We start from the raw sequence: 19447 nt of genomic DNA on the forward strand, positions 1-19447 counted from the left end.
GGGACCTGAAGGGGCACAAGTCCATGGGACCTAACGGGATGCACCTGCAGGTTCAGAGGGACTGGTGGAGGAAGTGGCTTGGCCACTATCATCCATCGTGTTTGAGAAGCTGAGGCAGTCCAGAGGAGTTCCCACTGACTCTGAAAGGGGAAACATAACCCTCTTCTTTTAGAAAGAGGAATAAGGAAGATCCAGAGAACTACAGGTGGTGAGGTCTCACCTCAGTGCCTGGAAAGAGCTTGGAGCAGATCCTCCTGGAAGCTATGCTAAGGCACATGGAAAATAAGGAGGTGATTGGTGGTAGCCAACATGGCTTCACTAAGGGCAAATCATGAGAACTTAAGAGCCCCTTCCAGTCCTAAAGGTACTACAAGAGAGCTGGAGAGGGACTTTGGACAAGGGCCTGGAGTGACAGGACAAGGGGGACTGGCTTCCCACTGCCAGCAGATAGGGTGAGATGGGATATTGGGAAGGAATTGTTCCCTGGGAGGGTGGGCAGGCCCTGGCACAGGGTGCCCAGAGCAGCTGTGGCTGCCCCTGGATCCCTGGAAGTGCCCAAGGCCAGGCTGGACAGGGCTTGGAGCAGCCTGGGACAGTGGAAGGTGTCCCTGCCCACGGCAGGAGGATTGGAACAGATGATAGTCTCTTCCAAACCAAACCCTCTTGTGATACTAAAGCTCACCAGCATCAGAGGGAGTCTGTACTGCTGATGAAAGGGCTTTTAGGTGTGCTCCAGACAGGAGCCTCTTCAGCCATATATCCAATGGAAGCACTCTTTACATAAAATATAATTAAATTATAAAAGGTAACTGTGTGTGTGTAATCTTCCTAAGGCACCCAAGAATTTTAAAAGACCTTGCCCTGCTCACATTACTTACAGCACACTCTTGTTCCTCTTCTGCCCCAAGTTACAACCGTTGGCTAGTCAGAAACCTTAGCGTACCAGGTGACACAGCTGAAGAGCGTAAAAAACGGGAACCGAAACCAAACCCCAGTGAAGCACTACGTCCAGACAGCTCGAGTCCCGCTAGCACGGCATCACGGGCAGCACATGGAAATTGTCACGTTGATGCCGAGGTTTCCGTTGTCAGCAAAAAGGTGCGCGGTGGCGGTGTCAAAAACGAGGCAGTTGCTGTTGCGGATGGCCACGTGCACGCCGTCGTGGATGGAGCAGGGAGACGCCTCCCAGGTCAGCCGGTGGCAGCTGCTGTGCAGCTCCAGTCTGTACTGAAAGCTCTCTGCCTGCTTACGGGTGCCAATGAGCAGCACGGTGGCAAAAAACTGCTGGTGACCTTCACACTTCTCCTGCTTCTTCAGCACCAGCATGAAGTGGTGGCCGAAGCACGACTGCATCATCACCCAGTCCACCGCCCCTGGCAGGTTAATGTCCGTGGCAAGGAAAATGATGTCTTCTCCCTGAAGGGTGGTAATGCTTTTGTGGGCATGCATGAGGTGGGACATCACGGCTTCCAAGGATCCCTCCCAGTCACAAGAGGTACCAGGGCACGGGCAGGAGTAGGGACGGTACTCACAGATGGCTTCATGTTTTGGCTTTTCTGTGTGGTGGAGTGTCAGGGAGCAGCCTGTTGTGGCATACTGGAAAGAGACCAAACACAAGGCGTCAGCAAAGGCAGCAGCACTAGTATGTGCTGCTCCCACCCGTCAGCTGGAAACACAGGTGATCGACCAGAGCTCTCGTGCTCTTTGCAAATTTTGCATTACTTGCATGGAGCCCTGCATTCAAGCTGAGCTTTACTTAGTTTTTGTTTCCACTTAAAATGGATTCTTCTTGTCTTTTGTGGTTGTTTTTTCCTAACGCAAGCACTTAGATAAAATGGGCTGTATGGCTGAGTTGTTAGATCTGCTGCTGCAGTTAGATCTGATCCGTCCAGATCAGCTGGAGAGGTCCAGGCTTGGATATTCCTTTTCTTAAAAAAGAACAGAGGATTCTAGTTTCAACAACCGGGGTGGTGGGTGGGTGTCCTCTGCAGGGGGATGTGGGGGGGTGGTCTGGGGATGTGGATATGGGGGCGATGGCTGGGGGTTTTCCACAGGGGTACAGGGATGGGGGGTGATGGCTGGGGGTTTTCTGCAGGGATCAGGGGTGATGGCTGGAGGCTTTCTGCAGGGATACAAGGATCAGAGGTGATGGCTAGGGTTTTCTGCAGGGGTACAGAGATGGGGGGTGATGGCTGGAAGCTTTCCGCAGGGGTACAGATATCAGGGGAGATGGCTGGGGGTTTCCGCAGGGATACAGGGCTCAGGGGTGATGGCTGGGGGCTTTCTGCAGGGATACAAGGATCAGAGGGGATGGCTAGGGTTTTCTGCAGGGACCAGGGGTGATGGCTGGGGGTTTCCGCAGGGATACAGGGCTCAGGGGTGATGGCTGGAAGCTTTCCGCAGGGGTACAGATATCAGGGGTGATGGCTGGGGGTTTCCGCAGGGATACAGGGATCAGAGGTGATGGCTGGGGGTTTTCCCACGGGTACAGGGATGGGGATGATGGCTGGGGGTTTTCCCAGGGGTACAGGGATCAGGGGTGATGGCTGGGGGTTTTCCGCAGGGTTACAGGATGAGGGGTGGTCCGCCCGTCCCCCTGCCCAGCCCCTCATCCTTACCTTGCACGGGAAGAGGACAGCCGAGGCCACCTTCTCCATGGCCAGGTTCCTGATGTTGGGGGTGAGGGAGCCCCGGCAGGTGGGACAGAGGCTCAGCTGCTGCCGGCATTGCTTGCACACCAGGTGCCCGGCCTGGCACTGCAGGATGGGCGGCAGGACATAGTCGAAGCAGATGGGGCACTCGAAGAGCGAGGTCAGCTCCTGCTGCTGCTGCTGCTGCTGCTGCTGGGGCGGAGGAAGAGGAGGAGGCGGGGGAGGCGGCGGAGAAGCCCCGCCGGTCCCCGGCAGGACGGCGGCGGGGGACGGAGCGTGCTGCTGCTGCTTTCCGCAAGGCTTGCTAGGGCCGGGGCCGGCGGAGGACGGGCGGCTCATCGCGCCTCGCCACCGCCGCCACCATCGGGCCGCGCTGGAGGGGGCGGAGGCGGCGGCGGCGGCGGCGGCCCGCCCGGCGGCTGCCGCGGTGCGCGGGAGCGTCCCCTCGGGGGGACCGTGTGCCGTCAGCGGGACCGTGTGCCTTCAGCGGGACCGTGTGCCCTGTCAGCGGGACCGTGTGCCCTCAGCGAGAGCGTGTTCCTTCAGCGGGACCGTGTGCCCTGTCAGCGGGACGGTGTCCCCTCAGCGGGACCGTGTCCTGTCAGCACCTCAGCGGGACCTTGTGCCCTGTCAGCGGGACCGTGTGCCCTCAGCGAGAGCGTGTTCCTTCAGCGGGACTGTGTCCCCTCAGCGGGACCGTGTGCCCTCAGGGGGACCGTGTCCCCTCAGGGGGAGCGTGTGCCTTCAGCGGCACCGTGTCCCCTCAGCTGCACCGTGTCCTCTCACCGGCACCGTGTCCTGTCAGCCCCTCAGCTGCACCGTGTCCTGTCAGCCCCTCAGCGGCACCGTGTCCCACTGCCAAGGCCACCACTAAACCACTGCACCGTGTCCTGTCAGACCGTGTCCCCTCAGCGGGACCGTGCCCCCCCGCAGCCCGGGCCCTGTCCCGGTGTGGCGGGAGCTGTGCGTGCCCGGGGCTGCAGCTGGGGCTGAGCCGCGGCCCCGCAGCGGGGTCGCAGACCCCACGGCAGCTGTAACCAGCATCTCCTCATCCCGGCCCAGCACGATCTCTGGCTGGGTGTCACGGCTTCTTTTTATTTTTTGTAAAATTCAATAAATCTCAACCAAGGTTTTGGATCACTTACAGAACATTTATTGCTCTCAATTGTTGTTAGCAACGCAGTAAGGGTGTGATTTACAGGGCGTTTTGGAGTAATGACAATGAAAAAGGAAGTGGACAGTGGTTTCTGTGAGCTAGAAGCAATGTGCCCTGCCCATGCTTGTCAGATGAATGAAGGGCGCCAGGATTTGGCAAAGGCAGTAAATCACTGAATCACAGAGCAGTTTGGGTTGGAAAAGCCCTCTAACACCCAGTAAGTCCAACCATTACCCCAGCACTGCCAAGGCCACCACTAAACCATGTTCCCAAATCCTACATCTGCGCAGCTTTTAAGTCCCTCCAGGGATGGAGACTCCACCACTGCCATGGCAGCTGTGCCAGGCCTTGACTCTTTCCTTTTCCTGCCAGCTGTCGTGGGGAGCAGAAGAACCTGCATCCTACCACCTGCAAAAGGCGTGCAGTGGGACAGGGTTGCAAGTTGCTGTTCCCGCAGTGCACGCTTTTGCACTGGGTGTGATGCCTTATGGACAGGGTGTCCCTTCAACGCACCGAAGGCTGTTTGACTGGGGAGAGAGCTTTTTGTCCTCCAGACTGCAGTGAGCAGTGCAGCTGGTAGTGAGTGGGAGATGCCAGTACCCTTCAGGAGCAGGGGTCCATCCTGCTCACTGCTCAGAAGAAGGGGTCGGTCCCGTTCCAGCTGACGGTCGCACCTGCCCACTTGGTCCTGATTGCCATCTCCAGGGCTGGGCGCCTCTTCCCTGGGCTGCAGGGGCCTTCTCTTTGAGCCTCTTCCCAGTGATGTGAATGAGTGTCTGAGGAGGAAACGAAAAATAAATGTCTAAAAAAAAATCTTAAAAACCCAAAAGGCTCAAAAAGGCTTCAGTGAAGGCCAAAAGCAGAAGCTTCTGCAGCTGTGTTGGTGTAGACGTGCTGCTGTCCTGCCCCAGGGAGCAGGCAGGGTAAGCAGGGCCTCCCGGGCTGGGGACTGCCCCCCCAGGAAATTCCGGGCTCCTTGCACGGTGTGTTTGCATATTGCTTTTCTGAGCAGATGCTCAGATAGTATCTGTGGTTCTCACTTTGCTGTAAATGCTGCAGTGAAAGGAGAGCAAAAGGAAGGAGGCGCCCAGTGAGGAAGGTAAATGATGCACAGCAGCAGAGAAACAAGAGCCTTGCACCACAAGCACAAAACCTGGTTCACAACCCAAGCGCTGCTACAGGAGCAGTTTGTCTCTCCTGGGGGGATATGAAACTTGGTGAGGAACACGAGGGCCGTGGTGGCACCTGGTGCTGGGCAGGAAGAGAGGCTTCAGCCTCAGTCAGCCAGGCAGGTGGCTCCTGCTGCGCCAGCCTCGCTGCGCTGGTGTGCGGGTTTTATCTGGGATAGAATTCATTGCCTTCCCTGCGTCTGGTACAGAGCTGTGTTTTGGATCTGTGCTGAACACAGGGTTGGTTATACAGAGGTGATTTTGTTATTGCTGGGCAGTGCCAACACAGCCAAGGCCTTTTTGCTTCCTCCTGCTGCCACGCTGGTGAGAAGCTGGGAGTGCATGGCAGGCTGGGAGAAGACACAGCCAGGACAAGGGCCCAGAATGATCCAAGGGACACTCCAGACGTGTGACACCATGCTCAGTGTATGAAGTGGGGGCAAGGAAGAGAAAAGACTTTTGAGTGTGGTGTTTGTCTTCCCAAGGCACTGCTGTGTGTGTTGGGGCCCTGCAACTCCTGCCTGCCTATGGAGGAAGTGAATTCATTCTTTATTTTCCTGGTCGTGTGTGTGTGGCTTTTGCTTTTCTTGTTACACTGTCTATCTCAACCCACAAGTTCTTTAGGTCCTACCCTTCCAATTCCTCCCTGATCCTGCGGGTGGGGCAGAGAGGGAGCAGCTGGGAGGGGTAAAACCCCGGCAGCTGGGGAGAATGTTATTATAAATTTTGACTTAATCATGAAACAGTCCAGCTTCCTGGTGTGTTTAAACTTGGTATTGAGTATTTAACACAGGAACGAGTTGTCTGTGATGCCCATACCTCAGTCCCCGGTAAGTCTGGGTCCGTACCTATCGTCAGGCGGGCAGTTTGGGTCTGCTCCTGCTGCCCGCTGTAGAAGTACAGGTGGAAGATTCTCTCGGATTTCCAGTCGGAGAGCAGCCGGCTGTCGGTGCCGAAGAGCACGCCGTGCCTGCCCGAGAGGCTGCACAGCCACACGGGCAGCCGGGGCGTCCGCAGCCCGGGGCTCACCTGCGCGGGGGACGCTTGCCGGGAGCCCGGGCCGTGCCGAGGGTCCCGCTGGCCGGGGGCTGTCCCCGCGCTCACCTGCGGCTCCAGCGGCGCCCGCTCCCAGCGCAGGAAGCCCACGGGGCCCCGCTGCCACGGCGCCTCGCCAGCCCCGTGCCCAGCGCCGGGCTCCGGCTCCCGGCCGCCGCCGAGCTGCCGCGGGCTCGCCCGGCCTGTCAGCAGCAGGCTGAGCACGGCCTGCGGGAGCAGCCCGGTCAGCCCGGAGCAACGCCCCTTGCAGGTGATGGCCTGCTCCCCGCTCTGCCACGAGTAGGGGAACGCCAGGCTGCCAGTGGCGTTTTCAAAATTATTGTTACTATCATCATCATCACCATCTGTTTTTTAAGTGCACAGTCATGATTAAAATTGCAAAATATTTTTTTATGAACTTATGCTTCTTTTTTTTTTTTTTTCCTTTGGATTAATTAACAAGTGATAATTTTTTCCTAAATCAGACTAATAAAATAAATAATATTTATAAACTCGGAATAATAAAACCAGACCTCCTGAGACATGTGGCTGGTCCTACCTCTGTACAGGTGACGTTCCCAGAGCTGATGTTCAACAGAGGAGCTGTGTCACCCAAATCCTCTTGGACCCTGTGTGACCAAGCACAGATCATTAGGGCAGCGCTGGACCTGTGCCAGAGGCAGCACTGTACCTGCCTGCCTGGCCAACAGAAATGGGAGGAAAGGAAAAGGCTTTTCAGGAGATGTAACCAAACTACAGGGAAATGTTTAAAAAGCAAAAGGTACCTTTCAAGTGTCCTAGAGAAAAGTAAACTGTATAAAAATAGGATCACTCCATGGTTTCCTTCACCTTTGAACTGAAACAAGAAATAAGGCGTCACAGGGGAGGAATTATAGCCTGTAAATCATATTTAATTAAAACAATTCCTCTCCTTCAATACAGCCCTAGTTGTGAGTGTGTTGAGTTACATGAGTAAAGTGTTGTTCCAGGAAGATTTTGTAACTCATTTTCTTGAATAGGATCAGGTAAAAAAAGAAAGAAGAAACTTCCAGTTATTGGCTAAACGGGTTTTGTACTATTTTCCCCATATTTTTGCTGAGACTGCAAGGAATCACATCTTTGAATGATGTACAAAATGCTGCCCCTTTACCCAGTGTTTTTGGGCTGAGAGAGTTGGAATAATGGGTAAAGTCACAGGGGTTTACACGGGAGCAGGATCCCTTCCCATAGGAAAGGCTGGAAATGATCCATGAACTAACTGTACATTAACTGTGTGAACGTCCTGATGATGTTAACACTGCTGTGTCCAAAATGCCCAATGTGAATGGGAAATAAGATGTAGTTTAGCAAGAAAATAACTTGAATAAAGCAGCTATCCACTTACACAGTTTATGTGATCAGAGATGAACCCCTGAACAGCAGCTTTCTCCGAGAACTCGAACAGCCGGATCTGTTGGGCATGGCACCGTGAGGGTGGTGCAAAGGAGACATGAATTATACCAAAAAGCTGAGCTTTTGAATCCTATGGTTCTGTTAGTCAAGTGGAAGAACAAGGCAAAGGTTTGCTCTGCCCCTTCCCCAGCTGTGGGCTCTGGTGCTGTGCAGGGAGTCAGGGCAGCAGCTTTGTGTTGGCAGGATTCTCCTTTTTGCAGGAGAAGGAAGATGGGCTTTGGTCAAGGGGAGGTGGATGTATCATGGGCCGCAGCAAGACCTGGGTCTGGGGTGATCCCTGTTTGTAGGGCAACGTAAGTGGGGGAGCAGGTGCAGGAGATTCTATGTTTCGGGCCAGAGGTATCTCTAAGGAAAATCCCATTGGCAGAAGACCATTCCGTACTCACTCTCTCTGTGAAGCTGTTGGCCCTGTAGCCTTCACGTGGCATCGTGGTGATGGGGGCAGTGACGAGGCACACGACAGCTCTGCCACCTCCTCCTGCTGCCCACAGGGTCTCTGCCAGGGCCGTGGCCAGTGCCTGCCCCTGCTCCCCCCGCCCGACCCGGCACAGCCTGTGCCAGGGGGAAACCAGGGGCTGTGACTGTGACACCGCAGAGATGGGGGCACATGCCACTGTCCTGAAAGCAGAGGATCTGGTGGGAAGAACCCTTGCCAGGGGGTCAGCCAAGGCTTCTCTCCCAGTGCATATCCCCACCTGTACCTGCACACCTGAACCTGGATTTGGTTTGCCTCATCCCAGAGGCTGGCACTGACCAAGCAATGCATGGAAATAATTTTCATGTGGTCCCATGAGGCCCAGCAACTTGCCTTTCCAGGTGAGTACATTCTGTCTCTCTTGTGAAGAGCAGGTATGTGATGACGTGTGCTTGTACAGCAGCCAGAATGGCTCTCGTTCCTCCCTAGGAACAGAAAAACAGCCCCTGCCACCTGAGGAGTCTGAACGAGCACTTGTCATTCCCAGCAGTCCCTGGCCAGCGGGACAGCGAGAAGCCCTTATGGAGAAGGAGCTGCAGGGTAGCCCTGGCCATGAAGGCATCCTGTGGGTGGGTGCCCTTCCTCCCTCTGTCCTAGGGAGCAGCACCCAGCCCGGGGACCATGTGTGCTGGGAAGCCCCAAGGCTTGTGTTTTGTTCTCTCTGGCCTCGCAGCGAAGGGACAGAGGTGCTGAGGCAGCCCAGGGCTGATGTGGGGCTGCGCACAGGAGTGCCTGTGCCTGCTCCCCACCGTGCTGACACCCACCAGGGCTGTGCTCCCTCTGTGAGCACCGAGCTCTGGAATGTGGGGAGTGGCACCCGGGGCTGTACCCAGCATTCCAGCCTCTGCACAAGGTGGGGGGATTTACAGTTCCAGTGCGTATCCTGGCCTTCTGCTTTTTTGGGTGCAGCGTTGTGATGGTAAATAAGGAAGAAGAAAACCTCCATCTCAGTGAATGATAGTCTAGGTGACTTCACTTGTTGGACGTCTAGGTGGAGCAGGAATAATTAGGTAAGTCTAATTCTCAGAAAAGATACAGGCTTTTTGCAACCTGCTGTATCTCTCCTGAGCACATGTGTGGGGTGCAGGTGTGCAGAGTACAGGTGTGCAGAGTACAGGTGAGCAGGGTACAGGTGTGCAGAGTACAGGTGTGCAGGGTACAGGTGAGCAGGGTACAGGTGTGCAGAGTACAGGTGTGCAGGGTACAGGCTAGCAGGATACAGGTGAGCAGGGTACAGGTGTGCAGGGTACAGGTGAGCAGGGTACAGGTGTGCAGAGTACAGGTGTACAGGGTACAGGCGAGCAGGATACAGGCGAGCAGGATACAGGTGAGCAGGGTACAGGTGTGCAGGGTACGGGTGTGCAGAGTACAGGTGTGCAGAGTACAGGTGAGCAGGGTACAGGTGTGCAGAGTACAGGTGTGCAGGGTACAGGTGAGCAGGGTACAGGTGTGCAGAGTACAGGTGTGCAGGGTACAGGCTAGCAGGATACAGGTGAGCAGGGTACAGGTGGGCAGGGTACAGGTGTGCAGAGTACAGGTGTACAGGGTACAGGCGAGCAGGATACAGGCGAGCAGGATACAGGTGAGCAGGGTACAGGTGTGCAGGGTACAGGTGTGCAGAGTACAGGTGAGCAGGGTACAGGTGTGCAGAGTACAGGTGTGCAGAGTACAGGTGTGCAGAGTACAGGTGAGCAGGGTACAGGTGTGCAGAGTACAGGTGTGCAGAGTACAGGTGTGCAGAGTACAGGTGTGCAGAGTACAGACGCGCGGGGTACAGGTGTCTGAGGTGCAGGTGAGCAGGGTACAGGTGTGTGTGCTGCTGAGGCCCTGCTCCAGCTGCCAGCTCCCAGGCGTGTCAGTGGCAGCGGGCAGCTGGTGCCAGGCGCTGTGTGACACTCTACCTTTCCTGCCTGCAGCGCGTAGGCCAGATCAGAGTGCGGCTGGTGGAACCTGAAGTGTGCTGCTGCCCACTCACAGCTGAAAACGGGGGCCGTGTTCCTGAAGAGCAGCTCCTGCAGCCTCTGTGGAAGAGGAGGCACAGGGGCCAGGGTCAGAGCTCTCCTGGCATGAGGGGTCTGTCCCACAGGGCTCTCGGGGTGCAGGTGCCACGGGTGCCCTCAGCCAGAGCAGCGGCATGGCATCTGCCTAGAGCCAGGCCTCAGCTTCAGAGCCAAGGTGGTGTTTGAGCTCAGTGCAGGGACTTCACACAGCACTCAGCCACTCTGGTGAAGCTTGGTTGTAGCGTGTAATAACTTACATTTGGGTACAGTGCACATTTTGGGGAAGATTGCACCGGGGCCTGTCCTGCCATTGCCTGCATATCTGCCGAGCTGCTGGACAACAGCACCTGGCAGCAGTGCTTTCGGGGCCAGGCACTCAGCAGGAGCTGAAATCCCTCAATGATTGTGTTGAAGGCCTTTCCAAGCCAAACAACTCTAAGATTCCATGATCCTGCCTCCTGTCCTGAGGCTGTTTGTCAGGGAAGCCCCCAAGAGCAAGGAAATGTTGCAACTCTAAGATTCCATAATCCTGCCTCCTGTCCTGAGGCTGTTTGTCAGGGAAGACCCCGAGAGCAAGGAAATGTTGCCTGTTGTCATCTGACTGGTTCTCTCCTGAGAATTATTGTGTATCAGCTTTAAGGTTGCATTCCAGCCACGTTTGTTAAGAGTCTCCTAAATAATCCATCCCCATTCCACACCCTGTTCAGCTGACAGCAGGCTGAAGGCTGCAGTCAGGGCACCAGGAAAGGCTCCCCAGCCTCCTTCCCTTGAGGAGATTCAGTTTCAGCTCATAGTTAATTCAGCAGGCAGCTCACCGTTGCCGTGTCCGGGGAGATGGGGCTGCCTCCCGTGCCCTGGGGGAGCAGGAGGGGCTGGGGGACGGTGGAGGGGGGCTGTGGCCCGGGGCACTCCCCGGCTCCGGGCTGTCCCTGGCCAGCGCTGCTCCGTCCGTGCTGCAGGAGAGGAGCACACAGTGCATCGTGCATCACCCGCGGCTGCTGCTGCAGCACCCAGCGTGCCCCAGCGCTGCCAGGCTGGGCACGGCACCCGGGCTGGCACGGGCTGGGGGCACGGGCTGACCTGGACTTCCAGCTGGTTTCAGACATTCCCAACGCATCCCTCCGAGCTGATGACTGCAGCAGGTAACATTGCTGCGTTTGTCTGAATTACAGGGAATACCCTCCAGTGCCCCCCAACCTAGGGGCATAGCAGGCTTTCCAAATACTCCCATTTTAAAGATGTTGGTTTGTTTTCTAAAACTCATAGTGAAAACCATTAGTTTTTGATGGAAAGGTTAAACAAGTGTAGGACCGGTCTGCCCATTTGACTTCAAAATACCTGAAGTCTGCTTCTCGAAGAAGCAGCATGAGAAATGAATCTCCATAGATACCTGTGCTGCAGGTATGGACGTGTGACCTCCTCAGTTGCCATCTAAGGACAGCCCAAAACTCACCAGACAAACAGAAAATATTACCTTTGGAAAAGGAGTTACCTGATGAGTCGTGTTGTTGATTTCCAAGCTGAAAGCATAAAATAAAGTACAAATGAAAACACCCAACAGAGGTATTACTAGTGTGTGGAGAAACTGGAGCCCAGCCAGAAGAGAGCCCCAGAACAAAGGAAGAATTAGACCTGTAGCCTTTTCATTACCGAGTACACGAGGACCTTTTGTCATTGTCACATAAGTTTTGTAATAAAACATGAAAAAAATCCATTAAATAACCACCTGGAATTAAAACTGTGTTAAAGAAGCAGAATAAAAGCCTTACCCACGGAAACTAAAGATTTCTCTCCATTTGCTCAGGTCAGAGATCCTGCTGGCGATCTCCTCCAGCGGGGTGGGCGCAGCGTGCCCGGCCCCCGGCTCACCCATGGCAGCCTCGGTGCTCCCGGAGCTGCTGCGGAGCCGCTGTGCCCCGCGGTGCCCCGAGAGAGACACCGACCGCGCTGCCGCCGCGGCGGAGCCCCGGGAGAGCCGGGCGGCATCAATGATTAATGCCGCAGCAGCTCGGGGGGCTGCGGGGGCTGCGGGGCTGGAGCGGGGCAGGAGCGGGGCAGGAGAGGGGCAGGAGAGGGGCAGGAGAGGGGCAGGAGAGGGGCAGGAGCGGGGCAGGAGAGGGGCAGGACCGGGGCAGGAGCGGGGCAGGAGAGGGGCAGGAGCGGGGCAGGAGCGGGGCCTTTTCCAGCACGGGGCAGGAACAGGGGCATTTTCCAGCATTGAGCAGGAACAGGGGCATTTTCCAGCATGGAGCAGGAACAGGGGCATTTTCCAGCACAGGGCAGGAACAGGGGCATTTTCCAGCACGGGGCAGGAACAGGGGCATTTTCCAGCACTGAGCAGGAGTGGGGGCATTTTCCAGCACGGGGCAGGAGCAGGGGCATTTTCCTGCATGGGGCAGGAGCAGGGCATTTTCCAGCATGGATCAGGAACGGGGGTGTTTCCCAAAGTGGGGTGGGAGGGGGCATTTTCCAGCATGGAGCAGGAACAGGGGCATTTTCATGGATGCAAGGAGGTCCAGGGTCCGTGCTGGGGCTCCCCCTGGGTCCTTCCTGGGGTTCCCTCAGGGTCCGTGCTGGGGCTCCCTCACAGTTTGCACTGGTAGATCATACCTGCTCTTCCAGCCCGTCAAACCCACAAAGATAGTTTTAATTTTATTTTGCTGGTAAGAAGTTGTTGTTTGCCTTAGGAGTAGCTGGGCTGATGCTGGGGTGCAGGGTGGGATGTGGGGGTGGGCTTTGGGCACAGGGACCCCTGTGAGGACTCCCAGACCCCAGGCTGGGGCTCCTCTTGTCTGCACAGTAAAGGAATGTGTTTGGGTTTGCTGTGTAGTAAACAATACTACAATAAAAAATGAGATGCAATACAAATGATGCTTTAAGAACATACATTAACATTAGGAGGAATACGCATATAGATTATGAAGAAAATTATGAAAAAAGCTGGGAGTTGTGCTGACTTGTAGAAGCCCTTCCACGCTGATAAAATCCAGGGAGATGTGGGGGCAGAGCTACCTTGGGAAAGATGCAGCTGACAAACCTTTGCCACAACCCGGCAGTGTTTTGCCTTTCACAGTAAAAACACAAAAATCACATCAAAGTCAGTAAGGCCTTGTGGGCTGGTAGGTGCTGAGGCACAGAGGGCTCTGGTACCTGTGTCTGCTCTGTGGCTGGGCACTGGGTGGGTGCTGGCTGGGACTGCTCTCACCCCAGCTGGCAGGGATTGCTCCTCACCCACAGCTGGGCACAGCCCCTGCGGATAAATGGGGCAGGGGCTCTCTGCCTCTGCTTCTTCTGAAGGCTGTGGCTGTGTCCTGTGAGGAGCTGCGCATCTCCAAGGCACCCAGGTAACCCCAGAGAGGCAGGGTTTGGTGTATGGTGCTCTGCCTGGGGAAGCAGCTCTTGCTTTAGCTGACTTGGGGATGTCCAGGGGTGAGGGCTGAGGTGTCCATCTGCTCTGGCTTCCCTGTGTTTGTTCCTCAGCCCTGCTGAGCTGCAGCCTGCACGGGAGCCTGTCTGCTGTGTTATTGCTGCCCTTCACCGGGGTTCTGACGGGGTTTGTTGGTATTGTTTGATGAAAACTTGCAGGGCTGTTCTCTGGAGGGGCAGTGGAAGGTGGAGGTACCTGGGCTCACTCCCGTGGCTCTGCCCTGGGAAATGCCCTTTTCCTGGTGAGCTGCAGGGGGTTTGTTCAGCTCTGCCAAGCCTGGCTGCCTCCCTCAGGGAAGCAGGAACATGGGGCATCTCCCCTGCAGCTGCTGTGCTGTGCCAGCTTTGTGCCAAGCTGCAGCAGCTGCTGGGGAAACGAGGGCTCCCAGGACTTCGAGTTTGGAGCAGAGTTTGGGTTGTTAAAAGCAAAAAACCCAGAGAGTTTCATGGAGAGAAATGATGCTGTTGCCATGCATGTGAAGCCAGATCAAAGTGCAGGTGGTTGGGCTGTGCCCTCTGAGCTGGAGTCTGAGGGGTGCTGGGGCAGGGCCTGGGCGCTGTCCTGTCCCTTGCTGGGTGTCCTTGGGCCCTGCTGCTCTGACGTGGTCAGGCTGCATCCTTGCCTTCACCAGGGCTGAAGGGCAGAGCTGCTGCTGGTGACTGCGTGCTTCTCCTGCAGCCCATTGATTGGGCTTTCCAGATTCAGTGCAATGCTACTGAGATTCCTGTTTTTCTTCACACCAGCCACTTTTTAAACAGTTTGCAGAAAAAAAACTGTCTTAAGACCTTACTCCAAGAAAGAGGGCTTTTCCATCCAGACATTACCATACAGCACATCTTCTTTTGTTCACTGCTTACACCATATTAACACTTATTTGAAACTTCCCTTTTTTTACCTTCCCTAGAGCAATCATTCACAAGTTGGTACATCTGGTGGTTGTTGATGTAATAGTGACAAATTTCTCTGCTTGAAATGTTCTTAAATCCCATCATTTTAATACATCAAGTCAACTGCTCCTGTGGTTGTTCCCAAATCTTTTGACTTTGAAAAGGGAAATTCAAATCCAGCAAATCGGATTAGCAGGGCATTGAGGAAGTGCACCAGGGAGCAAACCAGGATGGTCCAGAAGGAATTTGCAAACTGCTCACTGTGAGTCTTGAATGTAAAAGTTCCCTCTTTGAAATTAGCAATTTTCTCTGAAAGGTGGTGGATCTTCACCTCTGAGGAGAAGAGAATCATGATGAGGCAACCACAGGAACCTGAAAGGGAGGGGGAGATGCTTATCACCTCAGCAATCCCTCAGCCCTGCTGCATGATGTGTACTGCAGCCAAATACCACAGGGAGAGTGTTTGTATGGCCCCATAGCTGCAACAGGGATTATTTATGGAATCCAAGCCAAGGGCTGTTGAAATGGGTAAGCTTTTCTAATTGAATTTGCCTCAGGAGCAGGAATATTTATCATGGCTGCTTTAGTGCCCTGAGCTAGTGAAGTATCTGTGCTCACATCCAGCTTTAATTTGCTCATTGTCCCGTTGGGCATAATGGAGCTCTCTGTGTGCCTGAACACAAACGTGTTCTGAAGTCCTCTGTTAAATTATGGTTGTAATGTGCAACACCTTGTGAAGTCAGGGTAAATCTGCTGTCAGCCAAGCCAGCAGCCCAGGGAGCAGGTGTGTGGCTGTTATCCCTGCGTGGCAGTGGTTCTTGGAGAGCAGGAGCTGCTGCCAGCCTCTGGCTGCTCAGCTCTCCTGTCCTTGGCAAGGCTGTGCTGCTCGGTGTGCTGACCCTGTCTGGAACCCTCCTGTTGTGGCACCAGCTGCTTCACTGGCATATTTTGGTTGTTTCCCCCCCTTTTCCTACTCTGGGGTGGCTCCTGGTTCTGACTGTGTGTGGGGTGTCAGTGATGCCACCCCAGCTCTGGGTCCCTGGGACCCTTCTGCTGTGACTTCCTGCAGCTGCTTCCCCATTCCCATCCTGCCACCCCCCTCTGAGGGATTTCCCCACTTTCTCTCTCAATTTCAATTTGGAAAACATGTGTTTTCATGCGGCAGAGCCACCCACCTTCCTCCTGGTTTGCTTTTGCCAATTTAGAGCCAATGCAGCCACAGTTTAACGCGCTGTCCCCTGCTGAGGAGTGGGTGATGCTGAGCAGTGCCAGCCTCAGCCCAGCCTGGGTACTCACAGGAGATGAAGCTCCACAGGTACAGCCCCACAGGGCCGTGCAGCGTCTCGTAGGGGCTGCCAAAGGCATTGAACATGAAGAACCCTGCGCCCACCAGGGCAAAGACAATCAGCACTGTGCAGAAGACAATGACACTGACGTGGATACTTGCAGGGATGATTCTGAGCAAATCTGGAAAAACTGAAAACAAAACAAACACAGCATTATTACACACATTAGGCAAAGTTGTCTCTGATGTCAGGCTGGGGGTTCCTGCTCATTCATAGTGATGTTTTGGGTCCTGCTTTTCTAAATGCAACCAGATGAAATAATTCACTAGAAATGGCTTTTCGTGGCTGTTTAGAGGCAGAAAAACTCTGAGAAACTCAGAAGCATAGGCTGGCCAGGAGAGAGAGAGGCTAGCTCCAGGGAAAGCCTCTCCTCCCCTTCCTGAGGGTGTTATTTGCTCCTCACTGTGAAGAGCATCTTTTGGGGCAAGCCAGGAAGCTGCATTTGAGGGGCAGGTCTGGCACAAGGTGTCACCCAGGTCTCTTCCAGTGCCAGTGTTATGGGGCTGATCTCCCTTGGCTGAAGGCTTAGCCATCCCCTCCTCTCTGGGGAGAGGAAGCTTTTTTTCATTCATGATCATGAGGTCCCACAAAGGGTTGTGATGTGGGAAAGGAAGTTATGCTGTGATTGTTGTTGCACAAATTCAGGAATAATTTATTCTAAATATTTTTATGCAGCTTTTAAGCTACTGTTTCAAATTGTGGTCCTGTTTGTCTAGGACACAGAGATAGACATTCAGAGAGCAAGAGAATGGTTTTTAAAAATTCCTGTTTGTTTGGCCAAAAGGAGGTGTCCTGGAAGGAGCTGTGAAATACACTTCACTGCTCCTGCTCTCTGGGGGCATGACTAAAGTGAGGTAATAACGCCTGATGCTGCTTTGCTGTGGTTTAATGTGTGGAGAGTAAAGCAGCCTCACATCAATTACTCCTCCGTGTATAGTCTGTACCAGCAAACTGCTCTGCAGCTCCATGCAGGAGCACAGGGCAGCAGGAAATGGGGTACCAAGTCCATTTATCTCCCTGACTAAATGAGAGGGAAATCAATGAAACAAATGTCTGCAGAACCCACGAAGCTGAAGCAGGCCAAGCGCAAGGTGCTGATGTGGGCCAGGGCAATCCCAGCACAGGCTGAGGCTGTGGCTGCCCGAGGACGAGGACGGGGGCTGCAGGGGGAGAAGCTCCTGGTGCTCTGGCACCCAGAGCCTGCCCTGCCCGGGGCAGCGTGAGCAGCAGGGCAGGGGGGACTCTGCCCCCTGCCCTGCTCAGGTGGGCTCCATCTGCAGGGCTGCCCCCAGCCCTGGGGCGCCCAACACCAAAACAACAGCCTGAGGAAGGGAAGGCTCCAGGGACACCTCGAGCCCTTCCAGTGCTTCCCTCTGCAGGATTCCTACAAGGAATAGCATTAGCTCCTGTGGCACTGTCTGATACTTTGGGAAAACATGCAAAACTGAGTGTTTAATAATACAATTTTGTATGGTTTGTTTTAAGAAGACAAGTTATGGTGTGGTATTGAATCTTCCCCTGGGCACCTACCTCTATAGCTGGTTCTGTCATTAACATTTTATATGTGATGTATCAGGAAAAATTAATTCCAGAAGCAATGTTGTCTTGAAAGTTAAGCATTCCTTCATGGTCCTGAATGAACCCATGTCTGCTGTGCACGGCAGAGACCTTTAGAAAATGAACCACTGACCTAGAAACTGATGGGAATGAGTGGGAACAAATGGAGCAGAAGTTTTCCCCAGCTGAACTGGGTTTGCTGGCAGAGCAAATTCCTATTATAATTAAAAGAGATACAGTGGTCAGAGGGGAGCACTTAATGGGAACAAGCGCAGAACTAAATCATTTAGCCTATTTTCTGTGTCTGTTCTGCTCAGACGTGCTGCAGCGCAGTGAGTGCGTTAAGCTGTGGCTGTGTATTTTATAAGTTGATCCTGCTTTCTGGAATGCTGCTGGTGAGCTTCCAGGGTACCGAGGTGATGGGAGGGGGCCGCTGCAGCCCCTGGGAACAGGAGCAGCATGTTGTCCTCAGTGCTCTGTGAGGTGAATGCTCCTGACCCCTCAGAGCTGTCACTGACTGAACCTGAGCGTCAGTCCCAGAGCTGCTGGCAGCTGGACCAGCCCTGGGGCATAAGCAAGTGTCACCTACAGCACAAACCAAATCCTTGGATTGCAGACCCCTCTGAAAATACGGCCACAGTGCAATAACTGCGCACTGGGATGGCACACCAAGCAACCAGCAGGGAACTTCAGCAGTACAAAAAGACTAGTGATGGAATTTAGAGAGAGCAAATACTGATACCATATCAAATTAGCTTGGTTTACTACTTTTGGAAAATGTTACATAGTAAATAATTTCTGGTACCTAGTCTGGCAACCTAGTCTTGTATTAAGTCACAGGTGTGAGCAATTTGCATGTGCTGTTATAGCAGAATAATTGTGACCTGTGTGCTGCAGAATAATTGTGATCAGGGGAGGTATTGTACACACAGCAACTGGCTTTTACTGCCTGTTCTGCCTGCTGCTGGATACAACTGTGTCTCACTTCATAATTTTTTTATCGATCTTCTTATCCTTGAAGATTAATAGGTTATGAATGTAAAGTGAAGCCATTACTAATACTTTGACACTCTGTGTCAGGTACAAAGTCAGCCAGCATCCCCCAGACAGCCTCCCCCGGTCCTTCTTCCAATTAGAGCCACAGATTGCAAACTTTTGGGCTGCTTTGTTTCTCAATAGCAGCCAGTGCCCAGCTCTTTCCTGAGGCTCTTGACAGCACAGAGGTAAAGTTGTAATGCTGGCACACAGAGGAAGACAACAGAGATTAATGAAACCCCCCAAATGTTCTTTTTAAAGAAACAGTATAAATCTCTTGGGATGCGGCTATCTGCGCGACTGCAGTAATAGATTCTTGAAACATTAGCCAGGCTGTATCAGTACCATAAAATCAGTACCATAAGATCAGTCAGATCTCCAGACCCTGGAGATCAGCGCTCGCTGCGGGGCGCGGCTCGGCCGGCTCGAACGCCGTGGGTACTCACATGAGAACTGCAGGGGTCTGCCCCCGAGCCCGCACTGCCGCACTCGCTGCCCGGAGAAGAGCCCGTACTGGATGTGGCCGATGAACTTGTGCAGCTCGGGGCCGCTGGCGTTGACGAGCAGCGCTCCGGTGCTGCACAGGGTCGTGCCCCTCACCCAGAGCTGGCTGCCCACGGCCGCCGCCGCGCCCAGCGCGCAGGCCAGGCTCAGCACGCCGGCTGTGCAGAACAGCAGCTTCTTCTGCTGCGCCGGCATGCTGCACCGGGGCTGGGGCGCTGCTCCGCGGGGCGAGCCAGCTCCGAGCGCCCAGCAGCCGGGCCCGAGAGCCCCGGGGCCGGCCAGCCCCGTCCGAGGGCCCCGGGGCCGGCCAGTCCCTACTGAGAGCCCCGGCTCCCTGCCAGCCCAGTCCGAGAGCCCTGGGGCCGGCCAGTCCCTACCGAGAGCCCCGGGGCCGGCTGGTCCCTACCGAGAGCCCCGGCTCCCTGCCAGCCCCGGCTCCCTGCCAGCCCCGTCCGAGAGCCCCGGCTCCCGGCCAGCCCCGTCCGGAGGGTGCTGTAAAGGCTGGAGGGTGCTGTAAAGGCTCTTCTTCCCCGTGTCCTTCCGTACAGCTTTGCAGACGTTTCAGTGCATCCCCTGTCACTTGATAGCGAGGGTTTAGGATGACAGATCTCTGTAATTTGATGAGTGCTCTGCTCGTACCAGCCCCCGGGGAGTGGATGAGTTGGGGGTTCAGACGACGAGCTTGGCTGCTCTATCTGATTATCTGCTCTGTAACATCAAACTCCTTGAATTTCATTAGCAGGTGTTTGGAGA

General features: G+C 54.7%; 3 protein-coding genes across 3 annotated transcripts; all 3 read right to left on the minus strand.

The window, feature by feature from the left end:
- Positions 1–498: 498 nt before the first annotated feature.
- On the minus strand, positions 499–3052 carry SIAH2 (siah E3 ubiquitin protein ligase 2). Its single transcript, XM_041405976.1, has 2 exons — positions 2619–3052; positions 499–1596 (listed from the first exon to the last, which is right to left on the minus strand). Exons 1-2 carry the CDS (start codon positions 2988–2990, stop codon positions 1039–1041), a joined length of 930 nt encoding a protein of 309 aa, XP_041261910.1. The 5' UTR covers positions 2991–3052; the 3' UTR covers positions 499–1038.
- A 1388-nt stretch (positions 3053–4440) lies between these two features.
- MINDY4B (MINDY family member 4B) lies at positions 4441–11811 on the minus strand. Its single transcript, XM_041406063.1, has 11 exons — positions 11708–11811; positions 11431–11458; positions 10754–10792; positions 9840–9959; positions 8272–8363; positions 7850–8015; positions 7396–7461; positions 6797–6867; positions 6571–6640; positions 5825–6239; positions 4441–4583 (listed from the first exon to the last, which is right to left on the minus strand). The coding sequence occupies exons 1-11, from the start codon at positions 11809–11811 to the stop codon at positions 4441–4443; spliced, it is 1314 nt and encodes a 437-aa protein (XP_041261997.1).
- An 814-nt stretch (positions 11812–12625) lies between these two features.
- Positions 12626–19240, minus strand: CLRN1 (clarin 1). The gene is made up of 3 exons (XM_041406015.1): positions 18637–19240; positions 15549–15728; positions 12626–14624 (listed from the first exon to the last, which is right to left on the minus strand). The coding sequence occupies exons 1-3, from the start codon at positions 18887–18889 to the stop codon at positions 14359–14361; spliced, it is 699 nt and encodes a 232-aa protein (XP_041261949.1). The 5' UTR covers positions 18890–19240; the 3' UTR covers positions 12626–14358.
- Between the last annotated feature and the right edge of the window lie 207 nt (positions 19241–19447).

Source organism: Onychostruthus taczanowskii, unplaced genomic scaffold, assembly GCF_017590055.1.
Source record: "Onychostruthus taczanowskii isolate IOZ18803 unplaced genomic scaffold, ASM1759005v1 scaffold24, whole genome shotgun sequence".
Classification (NCBI taxonomy): Eukaryota; Metazoa; Chordata; class Aves; order Passeriformes; family Passeridae; genus Onychostruthus; species Onychostruthus taczanowskii.

Coding starts and splice junctions, on each gene's coding strand:
- SIAH2 (XM_041405976.1), bottom strand. CDS start 2,990: ATGAGCCGCCCGTCCTCCGCCGGCCCCGGCCCTAGCAAGCCTTGCGGA. Junction 1,597..2,618: donor CTGTCCTCTTCCCGTGCAAG/GTAAGGATGAGG, acceptor GTCTCTTTCCAG/TATGCCACAACAGGCTGCTC.
- MINDY4B (XM_041406063.1), bottom strand. CDS start 11,811: ATGGGTGAGCCGGGGGCCGGGCACGCTGCGCCCACCCCGCTGGAGGAG. Junction 6,868..7,395: donor TCTCTGATCACATAAACTGT/GTAAGTGGATAG, acceptor TTCTTGTTTCAG/TTCAAAGGTGAAGGAAACCA. Junction 6,641..6,796: donor TTCTCTAGGACACTTGAAAG/GTACCTTTTGCT, acceptor TTGGTCACACAG/GGTCCAAGAGGATTTGGGTG.
- CLRN1 (XM_041406015.1), bottom strand. CDS start 18,889: ATGCCGGCGCAGCAGAAGAAGCTGCTGTTCTGCACAGCCGGCGTGCTG. Junction 15,729..18,636: donor CAGACCCCTGCAGTTCTCAT/GTGAGTACCCAC, acceptor TTTTGTTTTCAG/TTTTTCCAGATTTGCTCAGA. Junction 14,625..15,548: donor CCTGTGGAGCTTCATCTCCT/GTGAGTACCCAG, acceptor CCTCCCTTTCAG/GTTCCTGTGGTTGCCTCATC.